This window comes from Bidens hawaiensis, unplaced genomic scaffold, assembly GCF_021521415.1.
Source record: "Bidens hawaiensis isolate Kalapana, Puna unplaced genomic scaffold, B.hawaiensis_p1.1 tig00012650_1, whole genome shotgun sequence".
NCBI classification, from domain to species: Eukaryota; Viridiplantae; Streptophyta; class Magnoliopsida; order Asterales; family Asteraceae; genus Bidens; species Bidens hawaiensis.
In genome coordinates this window covers 584276-605920 of record NW_027492047.1, presented here as the reverse complement: position 1 = coordinate 605920, position 21645 = coordinate 584276, and the positions used below count along the sequence as shown (strand labels likewise).

Sequence of the window (21645 nt, the reverse complement as noted above, 5' to 3'; positions counted from 1 at the left end):
CCCGGTGTGAAAAAAACCGGTTCCGAACCGGTTCGGGTTTTCAAGGTGAACCCGATTTGTGCACCTCTGGCATTTTTCAGGAATCGGTTCCGAGTATGGTCTAACAAAAGTCAAAACCGGGTCGGGTAGAAACCGGTTCCGGGTATAGTCGGGTATTTGACCGGGTTTTCCAGGTTTTTTTTATGGGTTTCGGGTCGGGTCGGGTTTTGACCGGGTATATCTTGTTTCGGTTCCCGCGGGTCCAGGTCGGTTCTGGGTAGAGACCCAAAACCCAGTCCATACCCGCGGATCTGGTAGGTCGGGTCTAGAACCATGAGCAGTGGGGTCTTGATACCAAATTGGGCCAACTTTAATCCGAACTAAAACAATGAAAATTGTACACAACGATACACAAAATAAAGGTGGCGACAAATAACGACACAACTGCAAAGCAAAAAACTCAAACCTGCAGCGAATAAAACGAAAACCAATTGGAAACTACATCCCTCTGCATGTAGTACAACTTCAAACACATAAATACCACAGTTTTAAATAACAACTTACAACACAGAATCCATTCAACATGCCATTTTACAATATTTACTTCATTTTAACAATTCAATTCAATTTACCGCATATTCGTATCATTTGGAGTCGTAGAAATATTGATACAATCAGCTTCAAAATTTTCCACTCCTTCCACAATAGCCACAGATTATTTTCACCAGCTCTTAAAAACATATACACACTGCACAACCAAAAGATAAAACTATGGTTTTAACAGTTCACCCATACTAAACAACGATACGCTGATTACGTTTAAATCAAAATGAGAACTTACAGTTCAGTAAATATAATATGATCCAGCTTCACGACCTTACACGGCATAAATCCGTATAATTTGTTCAATCTTGGTTCTACAAACAGGGCAACCCCAATCTTTGGTTTTGATTTCATTCAAACACATCATGCATCCCGCCATGTGACCACATGGGACGCAAGCTCCCTCGACCGGTGCATCCAGACATATAACACACGAAGATGATGATGACGATGAAGGATCATTATTGTTTTTCTCCTCCTCAGGTAGACCGATAGGTGTGGAATCAATTGATGGGTAGCGAATGGGACCATCATCCACTATGTCGGGCAACGGCGGTGCTGATGGGACTGTCGGTGGTGCGTCAGCGTTAATAGGTGTGGTTGGGACAATTTGAGTGTAAGTGTTGGTATCTGAACTGGGATGATAACTGATGGTGGTGCTACTTGTTCCTTCATCCTGGATTTCGCATTGCTTTTGTTTTTTAGGGTCACTTTTATAAGTGGCGGGGTCGGTTGAACTAGGAGAGGCAGTTGAGCTAGAGGCATGGTAGGTGCTTGGAGCCGTGGGCACCACTGCTGGACTAGGAGCTGTGGGCCCCGCTGCTGAATTTGGAGCCGTGGGCACTGCTGCTGAACTAGATTGTAGGGATGCAGCAATAGCCAGAGCTAAGCCAGGGTCCTCTGGTGCTGTTTGGATAGGTGGTCTAACATCAGAGGACTGATTGTTGAATGGAAACGCGGAGTGCATAACCTGACATGTATAAAATATGCATGTAGATTTAAGCATTGTGTGTGTCAAAATATATATGTATGTGTTACGTGCACGCGCGCAAAGTAAGGGGAGGTAAAGACGAAGTGGCGTTTTCACAACACATATACAACTAGCGTAATACTCCCTCCGTCCCTCTATAAGTGTCATGGTTTGAAAAACACAAAGTTTAAGGTAGATTGAATGATTACTTTTTTTTGTTTACCAAATGACAATAATGCCCTTGGAAATTGGGTCCATCAATATTGTTTATTAATGCTAGTTGTGTGTGTTTAAGGGTAAACTTGGAAATTGGCTAATAAATTTTGAAAGTGAACATTTGTAATGGGACAAATAAAAAGGGAAATATGGACACTTTTAATGGGATGAAGGGAGTAATAATTACGCTTTAGTTTGCAGCTAGTGTCATAAATATTACACTGGTTGAAAAATGTTGTAGCGTAATTATGCTATTTACGAAAATGCCACTGCATTTTTTCCCTTCGCTTCGCACATTTCATACCTCATACGATAAGAACGATTTGCGCATTAAAAAAACAATAAAGGTAAGCAATGAATCAAGTAGATTATTATACCTGAGGAATTCCTTTGCAAGCATTGCAAAACTGTTGCAATTGTTGCTTCTCGCTTTCGTTAATTGGTGCAAGTTTGATGCGTGACTCTGTAGTTAAAAGATAAAAAAGGTCTAAGTGCAAGAAACATAAACCAGTACAAATTATACATCACTGGTCACACATGCAAGTATATCAAATTTAAATGTGTCAAAAAATTACTGTTGGAACAAGTAATGACAACTGTAGGATCAGGTTGGTTAAAGTTCGGTTCATCCATGTTAGCCTTCCACAGTGCAACCAATGTGCGAGGTTTAGCATCCTACTTATTAATAAAAAGAAAAAAACATATGAGACAGTAAGTATAACTGAAACCACATAATTGGTAGTTGCAAACAAACCTACCTGTATGCTGGAATATATAGCAAGTTCCAACTTGAAAGGCTTTGTAAGTTTACGAGCTCCACATGGTAGAACAACTACCCAACTGCAAGTAAGGCAGTTAAATAACTGATCTGATAATGTTCCATTAACACAAGAAATATGCAATGCTTACACTTTTCTAGAAAGTAGTTGAGGAGCAAGCAGTTCAAGAAATCCTGGCCCGTAAAGCTCTTGCAGCCAACCAGAGAATAAGCACAAATGGTTCTACAATAATTGCATCACATACCAAACATAAGACATAATGTAATGATCAAAATCATGTGTAAAATGAACTCGTCTGTACCTCAAGTGCACGGACAACATTGGTAAATCCCTTGACTCTTGCAACATCTAGTGCAGTTTGACAGTCATCATTCATCACCAACGCATTAGCTGATAATCGAAACAAAAGAAATATAGTGTAAGCGATTAAGTAATCAGTATCATCAATGCCCTGTTGACTTTGACTGAAGATAACATACCACCATGTGAAAGCAGTAGCTTAACCATCGACTCTAGGCCTCTTTTTGCTGCATGATGCAGAGGCGATCCAGCATGACGACCTGAATAAGTTAGTCACCAAAAGCGAATTAAGAAAACACCCATAACAATTCAAATACATACTGTATAACATACATATTATTAACAGACTCTAAATGACGCAAAGCGTCTACCTGGACGATAGGCGTTTACATTGGCACCCAATTCTATCAATGTTTTAGCAACATCATATAGCTGTGGATTCATAGAGGCCAATATCAATGGAGTCTTTCCTTCATTATCCATCCACTACACCAGAAACCACAGTTTGCACATGGTTAAAAACATAATCACACCATCAATGGTGTTTACTGTTTAGGTTGCCTATTGAAACTGCTTATATGCTAATTGCTTTTTTAAACAACTTAGCTGACCTTCAAAACTGGATTTGGAACAAATTAAAACGCCAATTTTAACTAGGGCTGTCCAAACTGCGCGACACTCAACAACTGATCAAAAAATGCTTTTTCAATTTCGGCTCCGTTTGTAAACAAGCCGATCGGCTATGTTCAGTTTGTAAACGATCGAAGCACGAGCAAAGGTATGCTTGTTTTGGTTCGATTGACTCGAATTACTTTTTAATTTACTTCTGTTACAAATATAACTATATATATGTACACACATGTCACATATACAATCTTGTAAAACCTTTTAAAATTGCTCTATCCGTCACTTTTATAGCTTCATGTGATCGCTTTAAGCTTTCAGGCTACTAGAAGTTTGTTTTCATGTACATTATATCCAACTTCAACTTTTTTCAAACAACTAGACGCTTGTCTAAAAGCTACTAATTTGTTTTCAAGAGCATTATATCCAACTTTAAAATTGCTTCCTCTAGAAATTATTAAAGCAAAAAAAAAAAAAAAAAGATAAGCCATGCTCAAAAGTCAAAACTTCGCTTGATCGAAAAATGCTCGTTTGATTTTGGATTGGTTTGTAAATGAGCCGAACAGAACGTTTCAGTTTGTAAACGAGCCAAGCATGAAACTAGTGTACCTTTGCTCGTGCTAGGCTCGTTTACAAACCGAGCCGAAATGGACCAAGCATTTTTCAATCAAGCCAGTTTCGGAGCATCACTTAACTCCTTTTCCAGTTTAAACATTTCTAAAAGAAACCAGTTTGAAGTTAAATGTATATTGTACCTGATAACAACAAATTAGTAGCTTTTAGACAAACTCATAGAAGCTTGCAAATATCTATAAGAAAGAAGTTTGCTCATGCTTTACAAACCGAGTGTACCACTGCTCGTTTTAGCACGTTTACAAAACGCTAGAAAACTCGCTCGATGCTTGATTGAAAAATACTCGTTCGATTTTGGCTCAGTTTGTAAATGAGCCGATCGGATCAGTTCGGTTCGTAAAGGAGCCAAGCATGAGCAAGTCCTTGCTCGCTTCGGTTCGGCTAGTGAACAGCCCAATCGAACCGAGTGAAGGCTTGTTCGTGCTGGGCTCCTTTGCAAACCAAACCAAGACGATCGTCTAGTTTACAAACCAAGACGAAATCGAACAAGTATTTTCCGTCAAGTGTCAAGCGGTTCAAGCCGTCCTAATTTTAACAACAAAACGAAAAACCTAATGCTACGAAAACTGTAAACAAACAATTCTTATAAATAATTAAATACATAACAAATTAGGTCAAAAAAATTATCTACAAAACTCGAAAATTTCTATAAGAAACAAATGTGAAGTTATTAGAAACAATGTACATGAAAACAAACTTTCTTAGAACTTGAAGCTAGCAAACGAAACAGAAATTTTAAAACAGTGTCTATATATACGTATATAAAAACTAATTCAAGCCAACCGAACCGAGCATACCTTTACTCATGCTTGGCTCGTTTACAAAACACTAAGAAACTCACTCAACGGTTGATTAAAAAATGCTCGTTCGATTTTGGCTCAGTTTGTTAAGGAGACAATTGGCTCAGTTCGGTATGTAAAGGAGCCAAGCACGAGCAAGTCCTTGCTTCGGTCCGGCTAGTGAACAGCCCAATTTGGGCTGTTCACAAGCCGAGTGAAGACTTGCACGTGCTAGGTTCCTTTGCAAACCAAACCGAGCCGATCGTCTCGTTTACAAACCAAGCCGAAATCGAACGAGTATTTTTCAATCAAGCGTTGAGTGAGTTTCCTAGCGTTTTTGTAAACGACCCAAGCACGAGCAGAGGTATGCTCGGTTCGGTTGGCTTGAATTAGTTTTTATATACATATATATACACACACACAGTTCTTATAAATAAATAATTAGATACGTAACAAATTAGGTCTAACGAAATATTAACTAGGAAACTCGAATTGAATAAAATTGAATCAACTATTATTATTATTATTATTATTATTATTATTATTATTATTATTATTATTATTATTATTATTATAAAATAAATGACAATGATTATGAATAGTACTAGCTCAAGGAAACCTAACGCTATGAAAAGAAAGTAAAATTACACAATTCTTATAAATATCTAAATAACTAGATACGTAACTAATTAGGTCTAACGAAATCAACTAACAAACTCAAATTATATAAAACTGAATCAACTATTATTAATATTATTATTATTATTATACCTCAAGGCCAGCACCTTCAGAACGAAGCTTAATGATGCCTTGAGAGTTGCCGTAAGTGACTTGTTGATACAATAGCTCGTCTTTGGATTGCTGTGCACCCATTTTATTGATGAAATTAGGGTTTATGTAAAGTGTTAATTGATATATAGCGATCCGCAGACGAGAGGATTGAATAATTTTGGATGGATGTTTGTTATGGAAAGTGCATTTGGTGTATTGGAATTGATATTATTATTTGGGGGGAAAATATTATTGATATTATTATTATTATTGTTGTTGTTGTTCTTCTTCTTCTTCTTATTACATGAGAGGCGTTATCTTCGTGGTTAAGGGTATGCTTCTTCCGCCTAACTGTGTACGTCAGTCATAATAATTTGAAGTCAGCTGTATCTTTTGTTATTTTATTGAGTAATAGAAACCCAATATAATTTTAAGTTTTATATATGTATATGTAATTTTCATTTTAATATATACAGTTATATACATAGCTGGAATCTTTTAGCTGAGAACTTATTGGATACTGTTTAATTTGGCTTGAAAAAGCCAACTAAGTCCAATTAATCGTGATTTTGGCCGGATTTGATTATTGACCGTTTAAAATTAGTAGGGTGGGTCGCCACCGTCTTGAGCTGTCGCCTAGAGTTCCTAAATGGAACCCGGCAACAACACACAAAAAGTACACCTCCATAGTCAACTAGGGTGAATCGGCAACAACCACCAACGAGTAGAGAGAGATAAGAGGCAACGTCGTGCCTCCAAATAATATAGACGCCTTCGTCGTCGTCATAGACGACCGGTAATGGTCATTTGTCGGCCAAAGCCGATGAAACCACTACACAACGATTAATCGATGATTAATCGACGTTTAGTCGAGATTTTTGCAACACTGGTAAAATGACATCCTTACTTCTAAATTTTTTTATTAGGTATGGAAACCCGACACATATGGAACGAGTATTCGAGTTTAGGATCGAAGCCATATACAAGAAAATTTCTTATTTTTATTTTCATTGGTTGTGTCTAGTTATGTTGGACAAAGAGTCAATTTAGATGAGATTTTTCGTCAACCTCCTTCATATATTGAATCTATTGTCACACCCCCATCTTAGGCCTAGGAGTGCGACCAACAGTTGGTACCACATTTGTAAATAAATCAGAGTTGCGAGTTAATGCTGAAGTCTTATAAAAATATGTGGATTTAGATTATAAATATTTACATTACAAAAGACGAGACAAAAGTCTCGTTTAGGTTTACTTTTTATAAGTTTACAAAACCATCATATTTAATATTTAAACAAAAACATCTGAGCCATCGGATTCTCGAGCCCTTCGTTCCTCAAGCCTTATTCTTGGTTACCTGCAAAATATTAGAAAATACGTCAGCAACGAATGCTAGTGAATATGCTGACGCTAAAATATTTTCTTTTACTTAATCACCCCTCGAGACCACGTAAGTCTCGGCCCATCTTGGCTTAGGAATAATTAAGTTAAAACAATATCATTATAAACTCGAGTCTTTACACTAGGTCACCTCGGAAAAACAACGCAGCGTTTCGACATACTTAGGTACCATAAATATACACATGGTCAGTCTCACTCGAAAGTACTTAGGTCCGGCCCATCGTGGCTGGAGGTCGTGACCAAGCGTGGTGCGATGTGCCCACCGCATTTTACCACATATGTAAGGATCCAGATAAACGTATACTACAGCCAGAGGGCTAGGTTTTTACTCTTATTCATAATGTTTTTAGAGACACTTAGTCTCATGTAAAGTTTTTCACATAACAAGTTGACTCGTTTGAAAACAAGTTTGTAAAAGTGGGGCGTATTCACCTTTTCAGTTGGGATCGGCTTCAAACACCGTCTGTGGGTCTTTCCCTTGCTATCTCGCACCTATAGTACGAGTATAACTTTTTGTTAGTCGGATATACAATCCGGCTTAATACCTTTAGTCTTAATTTTATAATCGCCACCTCGATTTACTTTAAAACCTTTAGTTTATAAAGTAATTTCTTTTCTTTTCTTTTTAAACCTTTAGTTTAAAATATCTTTCTTTGTAAGATAACCTATAGATATCTTATTCATAAAATCCTACGTTTCTTCTTTTTTAATAAACGTATATCCTTTCTTTATTATTTAAGAATACTTATTATTACTTAAATAATATTTATGACAAAGAACTATATATTCACACATATATATCTTATACATTTACTTTTCTTTGTTATATATTTCTTTTATTCTCGAGGTATCAAGTATAACCTCGACTTAGGGTATTAAACCTTTATAATATTTTATTATTATTTTATTCGGGCATTATGCCTACCTTTATCGGCTTATCAAACCCTACACTCGAGCAGCACTTCAATGTCTGTTACTCTTTTTCAATTCCTTCCTTGGTCACCTTCTTTCAAACGAAACTTCTCCACGCCTTGGCACGCTTTACGAGACACCAACACTTCACGGCACGTACTTCGAGATGATCATCGGGATGTCGAGATTACAATGCTTTCCACTTTGGTACGTCGTCGGGATGTGGCACAGTTATCGAGGTATGGCACTGAAAACGAGGAATTAAGAACACGTTTATCGAGGTGGATCGTGGGCACGTTTATCGAGGTTTAGAGAGATGTTAGAGTGAGAGTTGTATGTGTGTTTTTGGTGTGAGGGTGAGAGAACCCGTGGCCTTCTATTTATAGGCAAATCTTGGAGCCCGTAGCGGTACGCGACGGCCCTTGGCGTAGCCCGTCGCGTATCGCGACGTAGGCTTGGTCACTCATATGGTAGACCTGCCACATGTCACCACGTGGCGACCGGTGTGCCACGTGTGGCCACGTGGCAAACGGTGTGCCACGTGGCTAGCCACGCGTTTTGCTGTCAGATAACCCATCGCGTTACGCGATGGGTTCCCTTCTGATCCATAGCGGATCGCGATGGGTCAGGAGAACAGAATTTTCATTTTTTTGACGCTAGTGTTTGGAAATTGACAGAATTGGTCCTTTGACTTTGGAATCTTGACATTTTTGGCACGAAATTTCCGTGATGTTATATCTATTTTATGCATCCAGGCTTCACTTGGTGTGGGGAATATAACACAATTGGTCTCCTCTCTTGCAGTTGGGTTGTTGTGATTACGAGTTGGATGCTTAATTGTCCGGACGGTAATGATAGTGTCTTGTACTTGAATTAGTGGCTCAGTTTTACATTGTATTTGTTGTGAAACAAGTCTAATAGCCAAACATGTGAGAAAGAGATGTAGGGAGAAAAATGAGAGATTTCATTAATAAGGTGTATATCACAATGAGATGTATATATATAGGAGAATATAACTTGGAGAAAAAGCCTAATCTATATTAGGTATTGATAACCACAATATTATATATTTATAACACTCCCCCTTCGTTATCAATATAATACACTTGAAGATGTTGCCTCATTAAAACCTTGCTAGGAAAACCCAGTGGGACAAAACCATAGCTAAGGGAAAAAGAGTGCAACGCGTATGATCTCCCCCTGATTTATATATCCGTTTAAATGGTAAATATTGATCTTCTGTGAAAGTTGTCCAAAACTTTGTACTCGATCATTTGCATCTCCAGCCATTGACTTGTGAATCCTTAGGTTGAATAACGTTTCATGATCTTCATTTGAAAACTTCTATTGCATCATCTCGTAAACATATACCACTGAATTGATAACCCTGTTGTGTTTTTCTGCATCGACAATACTAGCCAAACTTGTTTTGATAAGTTAGGAAAATATAAGTACATATATTTCATACCTGAAATATATATTTTAACCCATTCTGATGTCTCCTAGCTATACACATGCTGATAAATATAAATAAAAGATATAGAAATCTTGTATAGTTAGCAATAAATATTAATGTGCATATGCATTTAATTATGATACTTTGAACCTATAATATTTCATATTGTGATAGCCATAGGAAATGATATAGAGTGCATTGTTGAACATCCTTTAACGTACTCAAAGAATGAATCTTGTCTTTGATAAATTGTCTCAACATTTTCAGTTGTACTTTGATAGATTGATAAACATATAATTACACGTATACTCAAACGGCATGTCGAGCAATAATCACATCGTGTCAAGGTATTTCAAAATTCTCCTACTAAAAGTTCTGCAGTTTCTCTCGATGATGTGTGCATCATCACTGTAAACTGTGATTATATGAACCTTTAAGAGTAAAATTTTGATAAAAGTATGACTAATGACATCCAACTTATCTCCCTCCTTATCAAAATAATTATTGATTATATCATGCTCAATCCGACTATATTAGTCCATACGCAATAAGCATAACTCTATGCATTTTCCAATCTATCATGAACTTCTTTACAACTTGACAAATCATGCATGCGTATTCACTTTTATAGGATTTTTGCTGCATAAACTTGCTCATTTAACACATCAATTTTGTATCACATATCAAAAATCCATATTGTACCATTTCTCTGTTTATTGAGATATTGTACTCATCATATAGATTCTCTTCTATGTGTATGCTTATTAATGCACAAGAATTCCATCATTAAGATGTATTAGTTAACCGTTCAGGTATTCAACTACCTTATGAAACTCTTTAGGTTACATTTATGTTCAACATATACAATAATCGTAACATATTCAAATATGAATCTGTATACAACATGAGTCATAGTGTTCTCGAGAATTTAATTTACATGATTTGATAATTCAAATCCTTTGAAGACTTTCTTATAAACTTTCAGTATCAAATGAATCACAATATTTATTAGATGCATATCAATTCTCTCTTTGTATTACCAGGCTATTTAGATATCAGAAAGTCTTGCTTCCACCATTGGAGAATGCGTCTCCTCATATTTAATAATGGGTATTTTCAATAACTTAATGAATTTTCATAACTCATATACAATACCCGTTTGTATCTAACACATTTTACAACTTTAGTTGTACGGACTGTTGGTCCAACAAACTTTCCGTTATTTAGAGAATTCAACTTTGCCTTGTTTGCGTCTTTCCACTTTGGCCAATCATTTTTCATAGGCAGATTTATAATCTTGATCCTCATCATCATCATTTCAAGCGCTAATTATACATATATATATATATATAAAATTATAACGGCGTCGACTTTATTTCGATTCCATATATCTTTGTAGACATGATACAATATAATTTATTGAGAGCTCTTTGTTTTCAGGTACCTAAAGTTCTTCAAGAACCATCATGTCTAATCTCTTTCAAGAGACCTTTAACTGCACCTCGACTTGACCATCTTTATTACTTGCTCCAATTTTCGAGGAAATTTTAACTTTGGAACCGATCAATCTACCACGCTACAAGCATGCATTAGAATTATTATCAATTTGTGTTTGTCCTTCCGGAACATTTATTAACTGGAGCATTAGCAGTTCGTATAGGTGTCTTAGCTAGACACTCTCTTTTGGTCAGTGAATCGTCTGGTAATTCTAACCCGTACATACCGTTCCGAAAATCGGTACCTTTAGGCACCACTAGGCAATAGGGATGAGATCGGTACCGTTCCGAAAATCACAAAGTTTTGGTACATGTATTTCATGCAAAATTCGAGAAATACCGGTTATCGGTACCAACCCGTACATACCAAATCGGTACCGGTGCCGAATCTGCTCATCCCTACTAGGCAGCTTTGGCAGACTGGCACCTAAGCACACTGCCTATACAACCTCGAAATTCTTAAGCACCTTAAGGCGATACACTTATACATGGGCAACTCTGGAGCCTATGCCTATATTATAAATAGTTTAGTCCACTTGCCTTTTTTGGTATTTTTCTCTTTTAAATCTATGGTGGCATGTTGGAGATAGAAAGTTTGTGAAGCCAATAGTCTTTATTGGCGATCATTACATGTGGCTACACTGTCATCATTATATGCAATATAATGTTAGCTACAAATCTACAATGCTCAAATATCATATAATATACGAGTTAGGCGTATGTCTATATGAACTACAAAGTTTTAGCAACTTAGATTTCCCTTTAGCCTCATAATCAAAAAGATGTTTGCAACAATTTGAATTGATACGAATTATTACAGAAACTAACATCAAGTTCTCTGGGAACATTTTCTGTCTTAACCGATTGCGGATTTCGTTTATTCGCAAAATAGTTTGACCTGAAATGGATCTATTACATCATAAAGTTATCCATGAAATATGTAATCCAAAACCTGTATATATTTAATAGTTTGGTAATCCAACATATTTTGTTCACTTCGATGTTCTTATCCTTTAAAATGGTTGCTTCTTGCATGTTTCAATTTCTGAAGTATAATTATAAGGTTCTTCTAATAATTGGTATTCCATGCTAAATTACAGATGACATTTGGAGAACAGAACACAGAGAAGGAGGCTCATGAACTGCTTTCCTATGCAGTTGAACATGGCATTAATACTTTAGACACTGCAGAAATAGTAAGAAATAATCATTCTCATTACTTCACAATCCTTTTCTTTTGTATGGATTTTCATCTTTAACAAACAATAATCTCTTTTATATTGAACAACTTTTGGTTCTTTTTCTCCGTTTAGTATCCAGTTCCAGTGAAGAAGGAGACACAAGGATTAACAGATAAATATATTGCAAACTGGATGAAATCTCGACCTCGTGACCAGGTACTTTTCCCCTTTATAAAATTGTCCCAATTAAGTGATAGTATATATATATTCAAATTGGAAGTGTTAGTAGTGAGAAGGTATTAATATCCATTTATTTGCATTCATTACAAAACTTTCATGGTTGACATTACTTGCAGATTATATTGGCCCCTAAAGTGGCCGGTTATTCAGAGAGATCTTCTTACCTAAGAGACAATGCTGAAGTTGTGAGGGTTGATGCTGCCAACATTAAAGAAAGTGTGGAGAAAAGCTTAAAACGTCTGAATACTGATTATATTGATCTGCTACAAATTCATTGGTGAGTTTCATATCCTTAAATTTGAATATTTCTCATATAAAAATGGTGCCATCTGGATCATATGTAGTGTGTTGTCAAGACATTTACAACCCAAAAATTGTTCAAATACATGATAATAAAGTCTGAAATTATATGTTATTAACATCTTTTTTACTATTTTTTTCCAGGCCAGACCGCTATGTGGCTTTGTTTGGGGAGTTCTCTTATGATCCTTTAAAATGGAGGGAAAGTGTGCCATTTGTTGAACAGCTCAGGGCCTTTCAAGAACTTATTGAAGAAGGAAAGGTAATATATATTTTGTGAGTTTGGATATTTTATATTTGTGCAAACATCTATTAAGACATCTTCGGATCCTAAAATTGACATCAAATGTTTTGTAGTGTTTCAAATTGTGGTTGTATTAACAACCCTTTATCATGATTAGGTACGCTACATTGGTGTTTCAAACGAAACTTCATATGGAGTTATGGAATTCGTTCATGCTGCAAAAACCGAAGGACTTCCAAAAATTGTCAGTATTCAAAACAGTTACAGTCTGCTAGTTAGATGCAAGTTTGAGGGTAAGTTCTAACCGTTCTATAAGATGCATCACGTTTTGAACTTTTGATCATGTTTGATGTGTTCTTTCAACTTTTGCAGCTGATCTTGTTGAAGTATGCCACCCAAAGAACTGCAATGTGGGCTTACTTAGTTATTCTCCACTTGCTGGTGGAGCATTAAGCGGAAAGTATTTGGATCCAGAGTCTGAATCTGCTAAAAAGGGCAGGCTTCAGTTATTCCCTGGACACATGGAAAGATACAACAAATCCATTTCTAAGGTATATTTCATCACCTTAATCAATTTATCTTGTTTTCATTCAGCTGCTATTTATTTATTTATTTAGTAAAAATCCAAATGGATAGTCGAGGAGACCTTGTGTTCAAATCTCATATTTGTGTTGCATCAATAAACTATAAACTATAATTTTGTCAATTAGTTTCTGTATGCTGTCTTGGATTCCCAAATATCATGTCAAAGTTATCTTCTTGCTCATTATTATCGGTTAATCACTAACCAACAAAACTGAGCCCAGTAGAAAGGGCAGGTCGGGTCTCGCCAGGCCTGGTCTGCGAGTAACTCAAAACGAGTTTTGACCAAAAAGGGCTTGAGTTTGAACGAGTAGTTTAAAAAAAACTATCAAAATGGGTTCACAGCTATTTCTTTTGTGGTTGCTAGCAGCAACAGGTGTCAGCGGTGTCCGCGATCACTAGTAGGTGGTTGTGACAGACAATGGTCGTGGTTGGTGTTGGACTGTAGGCCCGGCCCCATTTGGATACGTTTTAAGATAGCATGTTTTATAAGAGTAACTCATTTTGACTTGTATGATTTGAGAAGAACCAAATTGACCCGTTTTATAATCTATGATTTGAGAAGATTCATTTTTGACACGCGCTATATATATTCATTCATATGCCAGGAAGCGACTGCAGAATACATTGAGATGGCAAAGAAACATGGTTTGAGTCCGGTTGAGCTGGCACTTGGATTTGTGAGGGACCGACCATTTATGACGAGCACGATCATTGGTGCAACGTCTTTGGAACAACTGAAAGAGGATATTGATGCATTCTTGACAACCGAGAGGCCCTTACCACCCGATGTGATGGCGGATATCGAAACTATCTTCAAGAGATACAAAGATCCAACTATACTTTAAATACTGAGGTCCTTTGTTTTTTCTTTCACCTTGTTTGATTAATTGTTAAGATTTTATTGTACTATATGTTCATAAATAATTTTGTTTGCCATTTTGACCCTAGAGTCAAAAGTTAAAGGTCAAAACAGTTATTTATATTTGTTGTTTTAACTTATAAAAATGAATTAAATATATCTATATTTATTACTAAAAGACTATATGAAGCAATGAAGCATGCCTTCTTGGAATAATTTTGATGACTCAATTTTTCATGCTTTTGAAAAAAACAAAAATAATTGATGGGTCCTTTTCAAGTTTCAACATCATGCCATAATAGTCTACAAGTTGACTTTCTTTTTCTTTATTTATCATGAAATAATTTATTATATTGAATTAATTTAGAGTATATTATATTTTTGGTCTTTTGAAGTTATGAACTGAGTCCCTAAGGTATACAGACATTCCAAAGATTTAAACAATTTTCATTGGTATAAGACGTGTATGTTGTGGCGAAATTTGGACATATACATCTAGAAGGCCGGACTCAATATGTATAAAAGAATTCATAAACTAGAAGATGGTGGGGGTGGGGGTGGGGGCTCAAAATTTCGGTCGGAAACTGGTAAATTTACATTTTGTAAAAAAAATTTAGGCCCAAAAAGGATAAATTTACACTACCGAGCGAATAACGGAGGGGCCGGGCTCAAAATTTCGGTCGTAAACGGGTAAATTTACACCATGTATAAAAGTTTGTGGCCGAAAAATGATAAATTTACACTACCGAGCCAAAAACAGAGGGGGGCGGGATCAAAATTTCGGTCGAAAACGGGTAAATGTACATTATGTATAAAAACTTTCGGCCTAAAAAGATAAATTTACACCACCGAGAGAAAAAACGGAGGGGGCCATGCCAAAAATTTCGGTCGAGAACAGGTTAATTTACACTATGTATAAAAAGTTTCGGCCGGAAAAAGATAAGTTTACACCACCGAACGAAAAAACGGAGGCCCCGGCCCCAACTAAGCTACGCCACCGCGTGTATGATATTAGGTGACATGAATCTGATTATCCGCAACACATACATCTGCTTACTTGGATCTAATCTACCATCCAAACACTGAAATTATTTAACAAAAATGAAAGCTATAACTAGTAATATTTAACAAGCTAATGAATATATATGATATCCAACGAGTATGAAGCCTGATATGAGACACAATTTTACGCACAACTATGAGACAGAAGCATCTAATATTGTATACTAGAGCTTGGCTCATTAGGCTTTTCAAAAGCTCGAGCTTGGCTAGCATACAATAAAACTGAAGCTCAAGATCAGCTAGGCTTGAGTTAAGTTGATGAAAAACCTTAAATGAGTCTAGGCTTGGGCGGAGCTTGTGTGCAGTTTCTTAAACGAGCCGAGGCTCAGGTGTACAGTGTGAAATTAATGTATAGAGTTAAAATTTAATAAAAAACACAAGGCTTGAGCTCGAACTCGATAAAGCTCGACTTGTTAAAGAGCTACTCACACAAGCTTATCTAAATGTCTTCCTATACAAGGCTCGAGTTCGAGCTAGATAAAACTCACGAGCAAGAAACTTGATATGAGAATTTTAAACGCAATATAAAATTTGAAACTTCTAATACTGTATACTCGAGCTCAGCTAGTATACAGAAAAATTGAAGCTTAAGATCGCCTTGGCTTGAGCTAACTCATTTTGAGCCTTTTATCAATCCAATCTCGAGCAGCTCGCCAGCAACCCGGCTCGTTTACCACCAAATAATGAAGGACCAGTTAGTTTGGTGTTAGCGTAGAAACTACAAAGTGAAGCCCACAAGTCCACAAGTGCGCCAGGTGTATGGTCCATAGCCCAGCCTGACGTGGCCCAAATATCGTCAAACAGATAAAAACACAGAAGATTTCATTATTATCCCTAAACGACGTCGTAGCACATATAATAACCTCATCTTCATCACCATAAATATCCGCTCAAATCACACCTTTACTCTACTCTTGCCCTAGCATCGTTTTCATCGCTAATTTCAAATCCAATTCTTCTCGTTCAGATCATCATAACCAATGGCCAAGGATCCAGTTCGAGTTCTTGTTACCGGTGCTGCAGGTATAATAATAATAATTAATTATTATATATATATAACTCAAATCATTCATATCTATCGATTACTTACGGATCTCTTACTGATTTATTTATTTCATTTCATTTAATCGGATCGGTTTTAGTTGTAACTTATTAATTAATATGTTAATTGTTAACTGTTAACTGTTTTGACTTGGAGTTAAGCTAGATCTGAAGTATATATGCTTAGTTTGACTTGATCGTTGACGGAATTTGTATAGTTTTGTGGATTTTGATTTGGATGCTTAGGGTTTTAGTAGTGGTTTTAATACTGTGTCTATTCGGATTTGTTTCGAGTATTATGTTGTTACTTGAATGCTATTATTTATTAACAAGTGTTGAAGTATGCATATATAAAAGGTGTATGACTTTTTGTGAACTGTTTTTGACTTCGAATTAAGCGAGATCTGAACTATTTATGTTTAATTTGACTCGATTCGTGGAGACGTGGACTGAATTTGTGTAGTTTTGTGGCTTTTGTTTTCGATCTATGTCAGAACTAGGGTTTAGTAGTGGTTTTAGTTTTAGGTTTTAATCGTGCGTTTGATTTTACAGTATTTGGAGGATCAAGTGCTGTTTTAGGGGTGCAAACGAGCCGAGCCGAGCCCGAGCTTGACCAGGCTCTAGCTCGGCTCGTTTCGCTCGGCTCGTTTAATATTTATTAATTAGTTTTTTATATATTTATAATTATTTTTTTATAATGATGAAATATAAAAAAATAATTATAAATATATAAAAAATAATATATATAGTTTTTTATTCATTATAACTTTATATATAAAATAATATATGTTATTAGTTATTTTTTTTTTCATAAAGTTATATATATTAATTAATGATTATTAATAATATATATGTATATATTAATATATATATTTATGGAAAATATATAAATGACAGGCTCGTTTAGGCTCACGAGCCGGCTCAGGCTCGTTCAAGCTCGGCTCGATCGAGCTTTTTTACGAGCAGATCTTGAATAGCTCGTGAGCAGCTCGACTTGTTTGCATTCCTAGTTGTTTAGATTAGGTTTGAGTATTCTCTTGTTACTGATCGAATATATTCGAGATCGGATCTGTTTTACTTGTATCTTATGATCCTATCTAATTTGTTATTAATTAGTGTTGAAGTACGCTGCCGTATGACTTTGTGAAGTGTTTTGAGTTTGAGTTAAGCTAGTTCTGAACTATATATGCATGATTAGTTTGATGAGTCGATTGTGGATGGAATCTGTATAGTTTGTGTGGTGGCTTTTGTTTTGGAAGATTTTGATTTAGGTGGCCTAGGGTTTTAGAGGGATCTAATGTTGTTCGGATTTGTTTCGAGTTTTTTCTTGTTACCGATCGAATATATCTGATCTGATCATGTCTATTTGTATCTTATATAATTTGTTATTTGTAAGTGTGTAATCTATTTTGATATTGAGTTGAGCTGAGTTAGATCTGATACATTCATGTGTAATTAGTGATTCAAATCGATGAGCCATTGACTATATATGTACAGTCTCTGTGGTTTTTTCTTTTGGATATTTTGATCAAGGTGAATTTGGCTTTTAGTGGATATTTTTCACTTTGTTTAATCATCCTATTGATGTTCTAAATTTTAACACAAATATGTGAACTGTGATGCACTCTTATGTTTTTTTTTGGTGTAGCTTATAACCTGTATGACCACTAAATTCTTGTAAAAATCAGTCGGTTTTTGTTATATGAGTGTTGAGTTTGATTTATTTTGGTTAGATAAGATTTGGATAACTTGTTTAGTGATATTAGTCTGCCAATTAATCTGAGCTTGTGCTATGGCTCTTTGTGACTGTGTTGTGCTAAATTAAATATCAATGGAAGACATGTGACACACGATGCAAAATATTCTTAACATTCCATCTTGATCAACTAGCGTAGCTAGCTAGTGTCAGTTTGACAATTTTTAAGTATATGTTTGGGTGATTAAAATCACCGTGTATCATGTAGATGATGTGAATAGGTTTGCTTATACAGATACGCTTGTTTGAAATATCATAGATATGCGGCTGCATATAAATGTTGTTGTTCATTAGGTTTACAGTGAGATTTTAACAACTTACTGATTGAACTCTGTTTTTGTAACAGGGCAAATCGGATATGCCCTTGTACCCATGATTGCTAGAGGGATCATGTTGGGTGCTGACCAACCCGTTATTTTGCACATGCTCGACATTCCACCAGCCGCAGAGGCTTTAAATGGAGTTAAAATGGAGTTGGTTGATGCCGCATTTCCTCTCCTTAAAGGTCTTAATTTAGTTAAAACATTTATTCATTTATTGTTGCTAATGTTGCGAGTCATCTTTCATTTACTGAATCTACTGTAATCTATATATCAGGAGTTGTTGCCACTACCGATGCTGTTGAGGCATGCAAGGGTGTGAATGTGGCCGTCATGGTTGGTGGTTTCCCCAGGAAAGAAGGAATGGAAAGAAAGGATGTCATGTCAAAGAATGTATCCATTTACAAGTCCCAAGCTTCCGCTCTTGAGAAGCATGCTGCTGCTAACTGCAAGGTAAATATTACTTTTATGATGTTTTCTGTAACTATTGTGTTATTTTGTGATTATGATTCTAATTAATTTGACTTACATCTGCCCGCAGGTTTTGGTTGTTGCTAATCCAGCAAACACCAACGCTCTAATCTTGAAGGAGTTTGCACCGTCCATCCCAGAGAAGAACATCACTTGTTTAACAAGGCTAGACCATAACAGGGCTCTCGGACAAATCTCAGAGAAACTTAACGTTCAAGTTTCTGATGTGAAAAATGTCATCATCTGGGGTAACCACTCATCAACTCAGTACCCTGATGTCACTCACGCGACTGTTACCACACCAGCTGGGGAGAAGCGTGTCCCAGAGCTCGTTAATGATGATGAATGGTATGAAAGTATTTTGTTCGGTTTTGTTTTATCTTAAATTCTTTGTTTACTTATGTATTTAGTTATTTGTTTCTTTTAGGTTGAAATCTGGATTCATCACCACCGTTCAACAACGTGGTGCTGCTATCATCAAGGCTAGGAAGCTTTCCAGTGCACTCTCTGCTGCAAGTTCTGCTTGTGACCACATTCGTGACTGGGTCTGTGGAACTCCTGAGGTTAGTTGAGTTAACGCCTGCTTTGTTTTATTTATGGGCCAATTTCACATACACCAAAACTAAAATATTATATTTTTTTTAACCCGTTTAACTTAATTTTATTTATTTATTATTACCCATAAAACAATGGTTTTCTCAAAATATGATATTTAACTTTCTCGCTTTCTTTTATGGCAATATGGTATACATACGTCCGAGTTCAATTATCTGATTCTAACATACAAATTCGATTGTTCGATCATCTGCCGCCGAGAAAATAAAAGAGAGACGAAGATTCGGTTTGCTTGCTTATGTCGATCAAAATCTAAATAAAAAACAAGGTTTAAACAAATATAATGGAAATGGGTAAAACGGTCATTAAGTAAAAATTTATTAAAGTTGGGTGTATATAAAATTCAAGTTTATTAATGATATATATGAAATTATATATACATTATTTATATGCTTTGTTTGACCTTTTTGCCCTTATGATGCAAATAACAGGGAACTTGGGTTTCAATGGGTGTGTACTCTGATGGGTCCTACAACGTTCCAGCCGGGCTTATTTACTCGTTCCCGGTCACTTGCAAAAATGGAGAATGGACTATCGTTCAAGGTACGAAATTTTTATTAGAGTAATAACATATATGAGTCATATAAAACAAACAAACATGTTATAAGTCTTGAATTATTTTGTGTGTGAAGGTCTTTCAATTGATGAGTTCTCGAGGAAGAAGCTAGACTTGACTGCCGAAGAGCTAACTGAGGAGAAGGCTCTTGCATACTCTTGTCTCTCGTAAATTACCTCTAGTCACATAGCGGTGTTGTGATACTATTTGTGTGAGTTTTCGTGCAGCTACTGATTCCCGAAAATAACACCATTGTTGGTTTTCTTACGAGATTGACAATGGTGAGCTGTTTGTGTTAGGTCTTGTGACTCTGTTTTTACAGAGGACTTTGAATTTTTGAACGCTTATTGTCATAGGCAGAGTTGCCATTTTGACCATACTCCAATTATATTCGTCGGTTTGATTGGATAAACATGGGTTGGTTTAGTTTCACAATGGGTACCACAATCACAGAATGAACTATGGTGCCAACACGATTTTCATTCTTAAGTCGAATATTGAATCAAACTTAGTCGATCCATGCGGTCTGCAGACCATAAAGCTTTACTTATGATGTTTGGCTTCTTGTGCATACAACCAACCAACAAAGTGGTCCTTTAAGAATAATCTTTATTCTTTGTACCAGCTTTAAATAAGTTAAATCCATAAGTTATTGATATTTATGTTATAAGGAAAGTGAATAATGTGAGTATGAGACCGTCCAAATCAATCTAAAAAAAAGTTTACTGACCCGACAAATTACTCGGATAGTTTTGTGATTTGCTTAAGCTTCATGTCTCGTTTCCTAGGGACAACGAAATGTGAAATTTGAACAAACGACATAGATCATCCGAGTCTGAGTATATGCATTAATAAACTATTTGTTAAGATAATCTGAGTATATGCATTAATAAACTATTTGTTAAGATAAAAGCAAAATATCTTATGTACTGTGAATCTTGGCTTGGTCGCTCAAATTTGGCTCGTTTTAAAATTTGAATCAGATTTCTTTGTAAATAAATAATTTGCCTAATCGTTGATCTTCGCAGCTTGATGGTATTGTAAATGGTATTAGAATATTTAGTGATCAAATTTTTATTTACAACGTTTCGTAACGTATGATAAGTCCTAATCAGTGTTCACCCTATGGGTAAGGTGGTACATAAAATAATGTCTCTCCCAAGTGATGAGCGTTCAAATACTATTGTTTATTTATGGGGCAATTGTTGAACTTGAAGCAAGCGAATTAAGAATACGAACACGAGATTTGTAGAACTCTTTACGACTCTTTTATTAAGAAAACGAAAAACGAGAAAAACTTAATAATAACTAACACATTGAACCAACATATAAACCCACAGTTTCTAATCTTATACTAACTCAAATACAAAATTTGAATCCAAAACATATAGGATTAAATAAAATAAGACTAACTTATTTTATAATAATAAACTAATTATTATATTAAATATTCTTCAAGATTCTAGGAGTCTTTAATCTGGTTTGGTGACACGTTT

The 21645-nt window shown here is 35.8% G+C and overlaps 3 protein-coding genes across 3 annotated transcripts; 2 read left to right on the top strand and 1 right to left on the bottom strand.

The window, feature by feature from the left end:
- Positions 1–546: 546 nt before the first annotated feature.
- LOC143541850 (putative E3 ubiquitin-protein ligase XBAT35) lies at positions 547–5911 on the bottom strand. Its single transcript, XM_077034560.1, has 10 exons — positions 5655–5911; positions 3219–3333; positions 3027–3107; positions 2849–2937; positions 2678–2769; positions 2527–2608; positions 2344–2443; positions 2146–2231; positions 821–1552; positions 547–727 (listed from the first exon to the last, which is right to left on the bottom strand). Exons 1-9 carry the CDS (start codon positions 5754–5756, stop codon positions 857–859), a joined length of 1443 nt encoding a protein of 480 aa, XP_076890675.1. The 5' UTR covers positions 5757–5911; the 3' UTR covers positions 547–727; positions 821–856.
- Positions 5912–12013: 6102 nt separating this feature from the next.
- LOC143541848 (uncharacterized) lies at positions 12014–14345 on the top strand. The gene is made up of 7 exons (XM_077034557.1): positions 12014–12115; positions 12233–12316; positions 12457–12617; positions 12785–12902; positions 13042–13177; positions 13257–13435; positions 14075–14345. Exons 1-7 carry the CDS (start codon positions 12020–12022, stop codon positions 14312–14314), a joined length of 1014 nt encoding a protein of 337 aa, XP_076890672.1. The 5' UTR covers positions 12014–12019; the 3' UTR covers positions 14315–14345.
- A 1896-nt stretch (positions 14346–16241) lies between these two features.
- On the top strand, positions 16242–20656 carry LOC143541847 (malate dehydrogenase-like). Its single transcript, XM_077034556.1, has 7 exons — positions 16242–16413; positions 18534–18692; positions 18785–18960; positions 19049–19326; positions 19406–19541; positions 20025–20136; positions 20226–20656. Exons 1-7 carry the CDS (start codon positions 16371–16373, stop codon positions 20318–20320), a joined length of 999 nt encoding a protein of 332 aa, XP_076890671.1. The 5' UTR covers positions 16242–16370; the 3' UTR covers positions 20321–20656.
- Positions 20657–21645: the final 989 nt, after the last annotated feature.